At 40.8% G+C, this 15,044-nt stretch overlaps 1 protein-coding gene across 6 annotated transcripts in view; it reads left to right on the top strand.

The window, feature by feature from the left end:
• TOPBP1 (DNA topoisomerase II binding protein 1) overlaps positions 1–14,276 on the top strand; it is a 53,364-nt gene extending 39,088 nt beyond the window's left edge. For 5 of the 6 annotated variants that reach the window (XM_016185184.2, XM_060196952.1, XM_060196958.1 and 2 more), the window contains 8 exons: positions 870–1,090; positions 1,920–2,086; positions 2,294–2,405; positions 5,723–5,886; positions 6,218–6,355; positions 9,400–9,489; positions 9,667–9,828; positions 13,518–14,276. In XM_016185184.2, the coding sequence (XP_016040670.1) occupies positions 870–1,090; positions 1,920–2,086; positions 2,294–2,405; positions 5,723–5,886; positions 6,218–6,355; positions 9,400–9,489; positions 9,667–9,828; positions 13,518–13,661 (1,198 nt within the window). In that variant the 3' untranslated portion in view covers positions 13,662–14,276. The remainder of the gene's footprint in view (positions 1–869; positions 1,091–1,919; positions 2,087–2,293; positions 2,406–5,722; positions 5,887–6,217; positions 6,356–9,399; positions 9,490–9,666; positions 9,829–13,517) is intronic. The other variant, XM_060196955.1, reaches the window with a different exon arrangement.
• The last annotated feature ends 768 nt before the right edge of the window (positions 14,277–15,044 follow it).

Raw genomic sequence — 15,044 nt, forward strand, 5'->3', positions numbered from 1 at the left:
AGAACTTTTTTTTTTGTCCCCCCTCAGTATAAAATCTTTTCATTCTGTGGTTATTTTCTTTGGCTATACAGAACTTTTCCAATTTGTCATAATCTGTTGCTAGTTCACATTTCATTTCCGTTACTATTGTGGCCAAGTTCCCAGAGAGATCTCTGATCTGATGCTGTGGTACAGTTCACCGATGGCATCTTCTTTATACTGTTGTTTTGAGTCTTACATGAAGGTCACTGATCCATTTTTGAGTCCATTGTTAGAAGCCAAGCTAGAAAGTAGTCCAGCTTCATTCTTTTGCATGTGGATATTTAGTTTTCCCAACACCATTTACTGAAAAATACACTCTGCTCTCCATTTTGTGGCTCCTTTGTTATAAATTAAATGTCAGTGAGTATACTTATTTTTTAATTCTTGGGAGACTGGCAAGGGAGCTCACCTAGGAGCACAACTTCCTAGTCATGTCTGAGACCCACCCAGGTTGAAGCCTAGCCCTCACTTTACTGGGGATCTCTCACACACCTCCCGCCCCCATGTGTCTCTTTGTCTGTAAAAAATTGATCTGGAGCAGTGAAGCACTGGAAATAACTTCAAAATAAATACTTGGGGCTAAGCAATAGCTCACCTGGTAGAGCACTACATTACCATGTATGAAGTCCTGAGTTTGAGCCCTGGCACCACTGCCCCAGGGGAAACTTCCTAGATGGTGGAACAGTACTGTGGTGCTGCCTCTTCTTTAGAGTAAAATCCCTTTATTAAAAATAATGATCTTTTCCTTCCTGAATTAGCCTCAATTTTTTTTAAGTTACTATGGTTTCTGTGAATGTAGATTTTGTTATAATTGTTTGCTTATTGAATTTATCACTTTTTTTCCTTAGGCAGTCTCGTCAAACAGTTCCTGATATCAACACAGAGCCCTCCCAAAATGAACAGATCATTTGGGATGACCCCACAGCCAGGGAGGAGAGAGCAAGACTTGCTAGCAACTTGCAGTGGCCTAGTTGTCCCACACAATACTCTGAGCCTCAGGTTGACCTTAAAAAAGTGGAGGATTTCTCTTTCCAGGAGCCTTTACATGACTCAGAAATTGCTGAACAGGGTAACAAGCAAGAAATCTATTTATTTGTTTATATTAAGTTCTTGGTGACCTTGTAAAAGTAAGAATATAAGCACATTGTGGTTCTCTGAGTTGTACACACAAGCAAAAGAAATTTACTAGATATTCTTTCTAGATATTTCTGATTTGGGTTTTAAAAGAGTCAGAAAAAAAATCATTGAAGTAGCCTATCAGTAAACAAAAAATTATGCTTCGCATCTTAAATTTCAAATGTAAAGCTGTTTATTATTTTCTAGACATGATTTTCATCATTTCTCTTTCCTTCTAGTCCTTTTTGCATTTGAATGGCTACTGCTTGTTTTACTTCCAGTTGTCTGTTTTTATATATATTCTTCCATATTCCACCTACGCATGCCTACATTTGCTTTCTTCTTTGGATTTGTACTAGCTCCTTTTGAATTCTCCTATTGTTTTCTTCCGTGAGCTTTACCTACCCAGATAACAATGCTTCAGGTTGCTCATCTTTGGTCATTTTCCAATTTCTCTTTCACGTAACATGATTATCTCTTTCTACTATGTACATAGACGTAACCTCCACTGATCATTTTCTAACAAATTTGTGTTAACGTTTTACTCATGAACACTTGGTATTTAAAGTTTGGCAGATACCCACAGGAAGAGAACCTTTTAAAGTTAATTAATTGCACGTGTTTGTAAGCTGTCAAAATAGGCTGCTGCTTTTGCTTATATCTTTTACATTCCAGGGTTTGTGTCTCATTTCATCTTAGCTAGGAGAGATAAGAATATTTCCCAGAATGTGTTCTTAGTCATAGTTGGATAGTATCACACTACAGCATTTTATTGCCCTCAGCTGTCTGTGATCCTGAAAATTTAGCTGTGACTGAAGCCCCTAAAAGCCCGAGCTCTGTAAAGCTGGAAATTGCAGTAGAAGACACCCACCTGATCCCCACGCCGCAAGCCCCCAGTATTGCCTTTCCCCTGGCCAACCCACCCGTGGCTCCACAACCCAAAGAAGAGGTTTGTTTATCATCTATGTGGGGATACAGCTATGATGTTCTTTTTATAATTTGCTGGTGCTAATATCAAGGGTTCATCAAATGCTGGAAATTGCATTTCTTTGATTCACTTGAAAACTCGTAAGACTAAAATGTCACTTTAAAAGAACCATATACCTGATCATTTTAATATTAATTTTTTTTTTCTAAAATAAAACTTCCATTCCAGGTTATAACAAAGGAGGAGACACATGAAGACTTGAAAAAACAGTATACATTTCAGTTGTCCTCTTTGAATCCTCAAGAACGTATTGATTATTGTCATCTGATTGAAGAACTAGGTACATGTTTTTACTTCAGTAAAAAATGTCCCATGATTGATCTTATTTAGAAGTGAAATGTAGTTGATTTTGGTATTATTTGTATGATGTCTGACATAGAGGAAATACTAAAACCGGTTAAGAAGGTAGCTTACCTAAGGCTATCCATTAGGCACTATTTAGAACTTTGATTCCCCTTCTAGGTCTTGGGATTTATAGAATTAAATTGGAGTTAGTCATGGAGGTTTAAAAATAGTAAGTATCTCGGGGACCAGGTGGTGGCACACCTGCTTAAGCACACACATTACAGTGCACAAGGGCCCAGGTTCAGGCCCCTGGTCCCCACCTGCAGGGGGAAAGGTTTACAAGTGGTGAAGCAGGGCTGCAGGTGTGTCTGTCTCTCTCCCTCTCTATCTCCACCTCCGCTCTCAATTTCTGTCTCCATCCAGTAGTAAATTTTTAAAAAATGTTTTAAAAAAATAAATGTCTCCAGAGGCTACATAATGTTATGCAAAATGGCTTTCATGCCTGAGGCTCTGAGCTCCCTGGTTCAATCCCTAGCACACCACCATAAGCCAGAGTTGAGCAATTAATTTAAAAAAAAAAAAAAAAAGGATCTCTTATGCTGCTTAGAACATTTGTTACTGATAAAACCCTGGACAAAAATCAATGGAATTGGGAGTTGGGCGGTAGCACAGCGGATTAGGCGCACGTAGCGCCAAGCCAAAGGACTGTTGTAAGGGTCCTGGTTCAAGCCTCCAGCTCCCCACCTGCAGGGAAGTCGCTTCACAGGAGATGAAGCAGTTCTGCAGGTGTCTGTCTTTCTCTTTCCCTCTCTGTTTCCCCCTCCTCTCTCCATTTCTCTCTGTCCTATCTAACAACGACATCAATAACAACAGTAATAACTACAACAATGAAAAACAAGGGCAACAAAAGGGAAAATAAATAAATATAAACAAAATTTTTAAAAAGTCAATGGAATTATAGATTTAAAGGATAATACAGTTTAATGAAAGAATAGTAGTATCTTTATGTTTCGTTATTCTTATCCTACTAGCTCACCTGCCAGTGTCCTAGAAACAGCATACGGGAAAGGTAACTTAGTGCTCTGTAGCTGCTGTTCTAAACTTTTAGTACCCACATTTTCAAACTTAAAAAGAAACAGATGAAGTCAGTTTGAAGCATATTTTATTTATCCTACTAAATGTAAAAGGTAATTTTTAGTTTGTAATTATCATGAAGTAGCAGATATTTCACCTTTTTTTCCCTGTCTTTTAAATCCAAAGAACTCTCTAGAATCAGGAAAATGAAAGTGAACTCAAAAGTGACACTTGACATAAGAAAAACAATGAAAAATAGTGTTTATTTTTAAAGATCGGTTTATTGGAGGGGGAGGGCCACATACGCCACTCTCTTATATGTAACTCGAAGAATCAAACTTGAAACCTCAGGCTTGCAAGTCCAGTGCTACTTCCCAGGTCACAGTGTTGGTTGCTTTTATTAATGACCTGAATCAAGAAAAGACTGAATGTTGTTTAGTGCTGTCCTTTTAAGGATATGGAGAGCTGTGATATACTTTCTAAAAAAATTATTTCAATTTTTTTCTTTATTGGAGGATTAATGTTGCACAGTTGACAGTAAATACAATAGTTGGTACATACATAACATTTCTCATTTTTCCACACAACAATACAACCCCCACTAGGTCCTGTGACATCCTGTTCCAGTAAGGGCCAGGAGATAGTTCACCTCACCATGCATGGGGCCTGGCTTTGAGCTCTGGCACCACAGCTTTGGAGATAGCCCCAGCACTGTGCTGTTTCTGTGTGTACAAAGAGTGACAGTCGGCCTGGGAGCAGTGAGTCCTACATATGCCAGGTTCTAGCACAAAAAGAAAGGAAGTTGCTAAGGTGAATGAGATAAAACAGCAAACTACAGAACATGGCCCTTGTTTGTGTCTTATATCTTAATTGTATCCAATTGAGATATCAAAGAATTTTTTGTTAGTTATATAAGCAGTGATGGCGGTGTAGCTACATAAAAAAATGTCCATGGTATCCCAGGAGGTGGCTCAGTAGATAAGACACTGGATTTGCAAGGAGGAGGTCCTGAGTTTGATCCCCAATATTGGATGTGCTAGAGTGATACTCTGTTGTGTTTCCTCTCTCTCTCTAATCTTTTAAAAAAGAAAATGTCCATGCATTTTACAGATACACATTGAATATATAAGAATAAGTTACAAAAAAAAAAATGTGGTTATGTGGTAATAAACATTATATGGGACGGGTAGACAGCATAATGGTTATGAAAAAAGACTCAAGCCTGAGGCTCCAAAATCCCAGATTCAATCCCCCGCACCACCATAAACTAGAGCTGAGCAGTGCTCTGGTAAAAAATAAATAAATAAAATAAAAATATCCAGGGCCGGGCAGTGGTGCACCCAGTTAAACACACATAGTAGTAAGCACAAGGATCTAGGTTTGAGCCTCCGGCTTCCCACCTGCAGAGCGGGGTGCTTCACAAGAGGTAAGGCAGTTCTGCAGGTATTTCTATCTTTTTTCTCTCCCTCTCTGTCTCCCCCTCCTCTTTCAGTTTCCCTCTTTCCTATCCAATAAAATGGAAAAATTGGCTGCTAGGAGCAGTGGATTTGTAGTGTCGACACTGAGCCCCAGTGATGACCCTGGAGGGAAAAAAATGTGTAATGCACAAGAGATTATACAGTAGCTTGAGTTCTAGATTGTTGAGCATAAGGTCCCAAGTTTGATACCTGGCATCACTTGCACCAGAATGATGCTGTAGTTCGTGTTCTCTCTCTCTCTCGTCAAAAACTTCTAATATTCTATTTTATTTATTTGAATGAGACAGAAAAGGCAGAGAAAGAAAGATACAGAAAGACAGTAAGAGAGACCAAAGCCCTGCTCAACTCTGGCTTATGGTAGTACTGGGAATTGAACATGAGACTTCAGAGTTTCAAGCATGAAACTTTTGTATAGCCATTATGTTATCTCCACAGCCCTCAATAAATCAAATATAATATCAAAGTTTTTATGTATTTTGTTAATTAATAATATCTGTGTATAGTTGAGATACACATTTCTAGGACACAGTTTAGTCAATCAGAGGACCAGGTCCAGGTAGTAGTGCACCTGGTTGAACACATCTTACCATGTGCAAGCCCAGGTTCAAGCCCCCCAGTGCCTACATGCAGGGAGGAAGTTTCACGAGTGGTGAAGCAATCAGTGCTACAGTCTGTCTCTCACTTCCTTCTCTGTCTCTAATAAATAATAAATAAATAAAACATTTTAAAGTAAAATAAAACCAATTTTTCTCTACTTAAGGTGGTTTAGTGATTGAGAAGCAGTGCTTCGACCCCAATTGCACACACATTGTTGTGGGGCATCCGCTTCGGAATGAGAAGTACCTGGCCTCAGTGGCAGCGGGAAAATGGGTGCTGCATCGCTCCTACCTTGAAGCTTGCAGAGCAGCTGGACACTTCGTGCTGGTGCGTATCCAGGCCAGTGCGAAGGCCTTTTGTCTCTAGTAGTAAACACCACCATAGTTGGTAATAATTGAAACAGCCACATAGAATTGTACCAGTGTTATACAAGGTTCTTGCCAAAAAAAGAAAAAAAAAAAAAATCAAGAGACCTAGATTCCGAGCAATAGTTTTACTTAATTTGAATGTGTGATTGTAAACTGACATTTGAAAAAAATGTAAGATTATCTCATGCTTGCTTAATACTTCCTGTGTTTGTAGCAAATGACATTTTTAAGACTGGACTCCTTGATGACATATTTTAGGAATTCAGAGATTTGTTGAACTAATTCTCTAGGAAGAAGACTATGAATGGGGAAGTAGTTCCATACTTGATGTTTTGACTGGTATCAGTGTACAACAACGAAGATTAGCACTTGCAGCAATGAGATGGAGGAAGAAAATACAGCAAAGACAAGAATCTGGCATTGTTGAGGTATTCACATATGACTACAGAGATCATATAAATAGCATTCTGGGGCACAGCTGTTGGAGATTTTAGTTTTTCTCTTTTTTTTTTTTTTTTGCTCCTGGAGGCCATTTTTTTTCCATTTTGTTGCCCTTGTTGTTGCTATTGTTATTGCTATTGTTGTTGAGTAGAACAGAAAGAAATTGAGAGGAGGGGAAGGCAGAGACGGGAAAAGAAAGATAGACACCTGCAGACCTGCTTCACTGCCTGTGAAGTGACTCCCCTACAGGTGGAGAGATGGAGGCTCAAACCAGGATCTGTAATGCCGATCCTTCTTTTTAAAATTTTATTAGTGATTTAATAATGATTAACAATTTAAAAAAATATTTATTTATTTTCCCTTTTGTTGCCCCTGTTGTTTTTCATTGTTGTCATAGTTATTGTTGTTGTTACTGATGCTATTGTTGTTGGATAGGACAGAGAAATGGAGAGAAGAGGGGAAGACAGAGAGGGGGAGAGAAAGATAGACACCTGCAGACCTGCTTCACTGCTTGTGAAGTGACTCCCCTGCAGGTGGGGACAGTTTTTCCTTTTTAAGGGAATATACCCAGCAAAATTAAGAAATCAGGCCAGTATCATAACATAATGGTTATGCAAAAGACTTTACAAAAGTCCCAAATTCTATCTCTGACACCACCATAAGCCAAAGCCAAGCAATTCTCTACTTAAATAAATAAATAAATAAATAAATAAATAAATAAATAAATAAGGGGTTTGGGTGGGTAGTACAAAGTACAAGGACCTAGTTCAAGCCCCCACTCCCCACCCGCAGGAGGGTCGCTGCAGCTGTCTATTTTTATCCCTCCCCTCCCCCCATATCTCTACCTCCCCTCTCAGTGTCTCCCCTATCCAGTAAAATGGGAAAAATAGCTGCCAAGACCGGTGGATTCGCAGTGCCACCACCAACCCCAGCAATAAACTTAGAAGCTAATAATAAATAAATGCAGCCCAGGAATAAAATGTTGGGTTTTCAGGCATCACATATGTCAGAGTGTTGTTCTGATTCTCTTTCAGATGAATAAATATTATTGCAAAAAAACAATAAAGACATAGGATATGTCTCAGTAGGTGAAGTTGATGCCAACCATGCCCAAGACCCTGGATTTCATCCCCAGCTGCACCTGCTGCACTATTAAGATTGTTATTAAGGGAGTCGGTCTGTAGCACAGCGGGTTAAGTGCACATGGCACAAAGCGCAAGGACCGGTGCAAGGATCCCAGTTCAAGTCCTGGCTTCCCACCTGCAGGGGAGTCGCTTCACAGGCAGTGAAGCAGGTCTGCAGGTGTCTATCTTCCTCCCCCTCTCTGTCTTCCCCTCCTTTCTCCATTTCTGTCTGTCCTAACAATGACTACAACATCAATAATCACAACAGTGATGACAACAATAATAACTACAACAATAAAACAAGGGCAACAAAAGGAAATAAATAAATAAATATTTTTTTAAAGAAAGATTGTTATAAAGTGTGGTGGGGGAGTTGGCTCATCTGGTAGAACACAGCCTTTACCATGTGCAAAGGCCCACCAGGCCTACACTCCTGGTCACCACATGCCACATGGCAGCACTATGCAAACAGGAATCTTCATGAGTGGCGGTCTGGTGTCTCTGTTGTCCTCTGTCTCTCACCCTGGGTGTTCACAGGGAGTGTTGGTCTGAAGGAGGTCTGTTTTTCTCTTATCAGTTCATTGATGTATTTTATGTAGATATTCTAAAATAGCCTTTACATTAGTTCCTAACTATGTTCAACTTCTTCTGATTATGATCAAGATACATACATTGTATGTTGTTGACTTTCTCAAAAGTAATTTGTAGGTGTAAAATGTGACCCATACTTTATTTCTTCCAAATAATAGTTGCAGGTGTCCAGAGACTCTGGAGCAAAATAATTTGTCAGTCAAATTCAGGAAGGTTATCTTTTTTGAATGGGGAGAAAACACATTCATATTTCTTTAGCAACCTCTAATTGAACCTTGGTGGTTCCTTTAAATTCAGCTAAGGTGGCCTGGGGAGACAGCATAATAGTTATGCCAAAGACTTTTATGCCTGAGGCGCTGAGGTCCCAAGTCCAATCTCTAGCACCACGAGAAGCCGCACCTGAGCAGTGCTCTGGTCTCAGAGAGCACTGTCTGTGTGCTCGTGTGTGCGTGTGTGCGTGTGTGTGTGTGTGTGTGTGTGTGTGCGTGTGTGTGTTATCTGTATTTATGGATAGAGACAGAAATTGAGATGGGGACCCGCATAAGGATCCTGGTTCAAGCCCTGGCTCCCCACCTGCAGGGGTGTTGCTTCACAAGCGGTGAAACAGGGCTGCAGGTGTCTATCTTTCTCTCCCTCTCTCTGTCTTCCCCCTCCCCTCTCCATTTCTCTCTGTCCTATCCAACAACAATGACAACAATAATAATTACAACAATAAAACAAGGGCAACAAAAGGGAATAAATAAATAAAAATAAATTAAAAAAAAAGAAATATGTAAAACATAAAGGCATGGTCAGTAGCCTAAAAAAAAAGAAAAAAAAGAAAAGAAATTGAGATGGGAGTGATAAAGGGGGAGAAAGATAGACACCTGTAACACTGCTTCACCACTTGCAGAGCTTTCCCTCTGCGTGTGGGGAGCAGGGGCTCGAGCCCAGGTCCTTGTGCATTGTAACACGTGCACTCAACCAGCTGCGCCATCACCCGGCCCCAGAAATAAATATTTTTAATTAACTCTAGGCAACAAAACAACATTATTGATAATATACACGTGGCCTTGCCATGAAAGAAATCGGGTGTTTTCTTTGCATTATAATTCCAAGTATCTTGAAATGTCTGTATTCATCTGTTCTTATGGCTTGACCTACCACTAGGTCTGTACATTTCACAGTGTTTTAACCAGAGACATTGACCACTGTGGCAAAAACTATAAAGCTCTAAGGTCATTTCTTGACTTAAAGCTTTAAATGTACAAATAATATGATGTACTGTCATTTGTTTTCCTCGTTTTGCAATACTTGATTGTTTTTCTTGTTTGTAGGGGGCATTTAGTGGGTGGAAGGTTATTCTCCATGTTGATCATTCCCGAGAAGCAGGATTCAAACGTCTCCTACAGTCTGGAGGAGCAAAGGTTCGTACTCCATCAACTTCTACAGTTTTGCCTGAATTACTTTCTAGCCAAGGTCACTGAGATCAGTTCTAGATTTTCTGTACTCTGGACTATGGTAGTGCTTAAGGACAGATTATGAAGTGGGACTACTACTTTGGGACACTGACAGAATGTGATGTTTCTTGTTTTTTTCTCCAGGTACTGCCTGGTCACACTCTACCTCTGTTTAAAGAAGCCACACATCTCTTTTCTGATTTTAATAAACTGAAATCAGATGATTCAGGAATTAATATAGCAGAAGCTGCTGCCCAGAACGTATACTGCTTGAAAACAGAATACATTGCTGACTATCTTATGCAGGTTTGTAAGATTCCTTATATACTCAAGACCACAGAGGAGCTTATAAGCATAGAGCTTCAGTTCTGCTGTCACAGTATATTATGATATTGTAGTTGTTGCTATATGGTAATAGTCATTATTTTAATTGAGTCAATATTAGTTTACACTACTAGGTTTTAGGAGTGTAATTTCATGCCTACATCTGTGTATGTGACTCAACACACCCGCCACCAAAGTTCCAGTGCCATCATACCCAAGAGGTCCTCCACCCCTCCCTCGTAACTAGCATAGTTTTAACTTTTTTTTTCTTGGTAAAAGAGAGGAGTTCATTACACTGTTGTATAGGAGATTCCAGATCACTCTGGGAAGTTCTCTCCTCGCACCTAGGAAAAGCCCACAGTTTTAGTGCGGTCCACCTCCCCATTGCAGTTAGTCAGTGTGGCACAATTCTCTTCCCCTCAGGAATTCCGTGAGAATCCACAGGGTCTCTCCTTTGCCTGCTGGGTCTGCTCTGCTCCCTCACCGGTAACAGCTGGCAATGAAGAAGGCACTGAGATACTGGGTTCAGTCCCTGCTTATCACAGGTGCCGAAGCACTGCTTTGGTTCTACCCCTCTCCTCCTCCTTCTGCCCCCCCCATTCTCTCTCTCTGTGTATGTGTGTGTGTGTCTCCCTCCTTAATTATAAAGTAAATCTAGGGGCTGGATGGTGGCACACCTAGTTGAGTGCACATGTTACAATGCACAAGGACTCAGGTTTAAACCCCCAGTCCCTACCTGCAGGAGGAAAGCTTTGCGAGTGATGAAAAAGTGCTACAGGTATCTGTTTCTCTCTCTCTACCTCCCCTTCCCTTTCCATTCCAGATTTAAAAAAAAAAGAAAAGAAAAACAAGTAAATAAATAAACAAAACCTAAAAAATGTTTTAAAAGTATATAGGTATGGGGTAGCGCAGCAGGTTAAGCACATGTGGCGCAAAGTGCAAGGAGCAGCGTAAGGATCCTGGTTCGAGCCCCCAGCTCCCCACCTGCAGGGGAGTCGCTTCACAGGCAGTGAAACAGGTCTACAGGTGTCTGTCTTTCTCTCCCCCTCTCTGTCTTCCACTCCTCTCTCAATTTCTCTGTCCTATCCAACAACAACAATAATAACTATAATAATAAAACAAGGGCATCAAAAGGGAAAATAAATAAGTATTTTAAAATATATATATAGGTATGGTGGGCTGGGAGGTGGTGTAGTCATTGGCATTGTATGTGCCATGGTGATGCTCTGCTCTAGTTCTTTCTTCCTCTCATTTTTTTTTGGGGGGGGGCTCTGTGCTGCCACTGGGAATCCGCTGCTCCTGGCAGCCATTTTTTCCATTTTATTGACTAGGCCAGAAAGAAATTAAGAGAGATAGGGGAGATAGAGAGGGAGAGGAAAATAGACACCTACAGACCTGCTTCACTTATGAAGTGACACCCTCCACCAGCAGGTGGGGAGCCAGGAGCTTGAACCCAGTTCCTTGCGTGGGTCCTTGCACTTTGTACTATAAACATTTATTTTTTAAGCATTTTATTTATCTTAATGAAATACAGAAATAATAGAAAGAAAGACAGAAAGACTAGAGCACGGATCATCTCTGGCTTATGTTGGCACAGGGGATTGAACCTGGGACCTCAGAGCCTCAGGCATGAAAGCCTTTTCATTGGCCATTATACTATCTTCCCAGCTCCAAAGTCCCAGGTTCAATCCCCTGCACCACCATAAGCCAGAGCTGAGCAGTGCTCTGGTAAAAAACAATAGTAATAATAAAGTAGGAGCTCCAGGGCACAATCGGTTAGCGTGCGGTACTTACACAGTGATAATAAGGTAATTTTTAAAATGTGGTTCAGGAGGTGGTGCATAATATAAAGATAAAAGCACTAGACTTTCAAGCGTGAGGTCCCAAGTTCAGTCCCCGGCAGCACATGTAACACAGATGTCTGGGGCTCTCTCTCTCTCTACTCCTGTCTTTCTCATTAATGAATTAATATTTTTTTTTATGTGCTTAATAAGCACATAAAATTTTTTTATGTGCTTAATAAGCACATAAAATATTTTTATGTGCTTAATAAGCATGAGAGCCCAGATTTCATCCCCACCATCCCATGTGCAAGAGTGATACTCGGGTTCCCTTTTACCCTCTATCATAATTTTTTTTTTAAGGCAACCTACATACTTCTAAAAAGTATTATGCTGGGCCTTCAGAGTGTCCTCAGTGGCCCGGCAGAGTGGTGAGGTACGGGGTAAGGTGCTCACTGATAAAGCGCATGTCTGAGGCTCAGAGTTTTGTCTCCAGCACTGTGTGATGAGGCTATGTTCTGACTACTTTCTCGCAAAACAAAGACAAAAAAACAAACAAACAAAAAGCCTTAAGAAATATGTGACTTAGAGCCAGGTGGTAGCACAGTGGGTTAAGCGCACATAACAAGGACCAGCATAAGGATCCTGGTTCGAGCCCCAGCTCCCCACCTGCCAGGGGCCACTTTACAAGCAGTGAAGCAGGTCTGCAGGTGTCTTTCTCTCCCCCTCTGTCTTACTTTCCTCCATTTCTTTCTGTCCTATCTACAACATCATCATCAGTAACAACAATAATAACTACAATAATTAAAAAAGGGCAACAAAAGGGAAAACAAGTTTTTAAAATATATATATATGTGGCTCAGTGGGTAGCACACCTAACATGCAGGCATAAAAGGTCCTGAGTTCTCTCCCCATTGTCACATGTGCCACTGTGATGCTCTGGTTCACTCTCTCCAGTGTTTCTTCTGGGTAAATGGGGAAAAAATACATATCACATACACACACACACACACACACACACACTAATGCTCACCAGGAGATAACTCGCCTGGTAGGACAATGAGCCTTACCCTTAACAAAGCCCCAGGCTTGAGCCCCAGCACCAAGGTAAGTTCCACAGGTGGTAGACAGTGTGCATTGCCTCACATATTCTCAGTGAAAAGGGAAAAAAGGGGGGTGGGGTAGGGTGGGAGTGTGAGTGAGAACAATCATGAGAAAAGAGAAAGACACCTACAGACCTGCTTCACTGCCTATGAAGCGACTCCCCTGTAGGTGGGGAGCTGGGGGCTGGAACTGGAATTCTTTTTTTTAAAATTTTTTATTTATTTTCCCTTTTGTTGACCTTGTTGTCTTTTTATTGTTGTTGTAGTTATTATTGTTGTTATTGATGTTGTTGTTAGGACAGAGAGAAATGGAGAGAGGAGAGGAAGACAGAGAGGGGGAGAGACAGACACCTGCAGACCTGTTTCACCGCCTGTGAAGCGACTCCCCTGCAGGTGGGGAGCCTGGGGCTGGAACCGGGATCCTTGTGCTTTGCGTCACATGCGCTTAACCCACTGCGCTACCGCCCGACTCCCGGAACTGGGATTCTTAAGCAGTCCTTGCGCTTTGTGCCATGTGCACTTAACCTGCTGCGCTACTGCCCGCCTCCTGGTTTTTGTTTTGTTTTGTTTTGTTTTTTCTGATGCTTGGAATTCAGACATGTGGCTTTATCACTCCCAGACATATTTTTAATAAGTAGCACATCACTGGATCTCCCCCATTGCCATGATGATCTCCCCCACTCCCAGGTAATGCTGAGGCTCAGACACGGGATTCATGCCCTTCCCGTGAGCCTGCTCTCCAACCCCATCATGAAAGAATTAATAGTGTTGTTGTCCCCTTTTCTAGGAATCTCCTCCTCCAGTAGAAAATTATTGTCTGCCAGAAGCTGCTTCATTTCTTCAGAGTAACAAAGAACCTGGGCCTGGATTATCACAAAAGAGAAAAGTGCCTACAGAGAAAAGTAAAATCAAACGGCCTAGAGTACACTAATCCTTTCACTCTTCAGTTACCAAACATTAATTTCTTTATTGAAAGTTTAAATTTTCCCGTAGTAGATTTATGGAGTAATTTAAAGGCAAGTGCCCGGTTGAGGTTGGTTTTAACACCTTAAATTTAAGTCCGTGGAATATTAGCTGTTCCTGAGTGGAGAATAACCATATTCAGCTCCTTTGCCAACTTGTCATGAAACACTGGAGACTGGGGCTTTGGGCTTATTTATTTCCTTGTAAATATCCGAGGCTGTCACTTAGTGGAATTTTTAGCAAGGTGATAGGTTTTACCTTAAGAGCTGTCAATTGGGATTTACTCATTTTTTTCCCTGATTTTTATTTTTTCACCTTTTAAACAGAAGCCTGAGCATGAGGTTTAATAAGGAACCAAGGCTTTCAATGTTAATGTGTATGTATATATGTATATGTATGTTTGTGCAAATTCCATGATGTTTGCCAAGTTGAGTGACAAAACTTGGAAAATAAAAGACAATACAGAATAAAAGTAATGACATAAATTAGTGGTTCATATACATTTTTTTTAATGAAAAGTATTCTGACATCCATTCTCGTTAATTCAATAAAAGATTTGTGAAAAATAGCTGTTAAATTGTTAGTTATATGTCTGCTTTTTGTCAGTTATGTGGAATATTATTCTATTGAGTTAAAAAAATAATTTTTGTGGCCAGGCAGTGGCACCCCTGGATGAATGCACAGTACAGTACCCAAGGACCTGGGTTCAAGCCCCTCTGTCCCCAAATGCAGTCCCCCTTCCCTCTCAATTGCTCTCTGCCTTTATCCAAAATAAATATTTAAAATAACTTTAATTGGAATTGCAAAAGTACATTAGCAAGGACTGGAAGATAGCTTGTCACCTTACCATGCACAAAGCCCCAGGGGTGAGTCCCAGCAAGTTAGGACTGTAGTTTAAGATCAGTTGTTTGATTCATAATGTTTCTTTGACAGGCAAATCTTAAATTGGTCATAAAATTCTTAAAGTTGGTTGTTGGCTTTTTGGCTTCATTTGGGGTTTTAATTTTGTTTTAATGTAATTTTGTGGTGCCAGGATTAACTCAGGGCCTTGTGCTTGTGCTGTCCTGCTGAGCAGCCTCCCAGCTCCCAGATTCTTTTTATTGGATGAAAACAGAAATCGAAAGGGAAGGGGGAGGTAGAGAGTAAGAGCTTCATCGCTTGTAAAGCTTCCCCCTGGAGGAGGAAGCCAGGAGCTTGAACCTGGGTCTTTGTACATTGTGACATGTGCATTGAACTATATGCACCACTACCCGGGACCCCAATTTTTTTTCCCCCTTATTTGGAGCAAGAGGGCAAACAACCCAGTAGATCTTTTCTCTGTATTGTCCATGTTATGCCAGGCCTCAAACCA

Source organism: Erinaceus europaeus, chromosome 1 (assembly GCF_950295315.1).
Source record: "Erinaceus europaeus chromosome 1, mEriEur2.1, whole genome shotgun sequence".
Classification (NCBI taxonomy): domain Eukaryota; kingdom Metazoa; phylum Chordata; class Mammalia; order Eulipotyphla; family Erinaceidae; genus Erinaceus; species Erinaceus europaeus.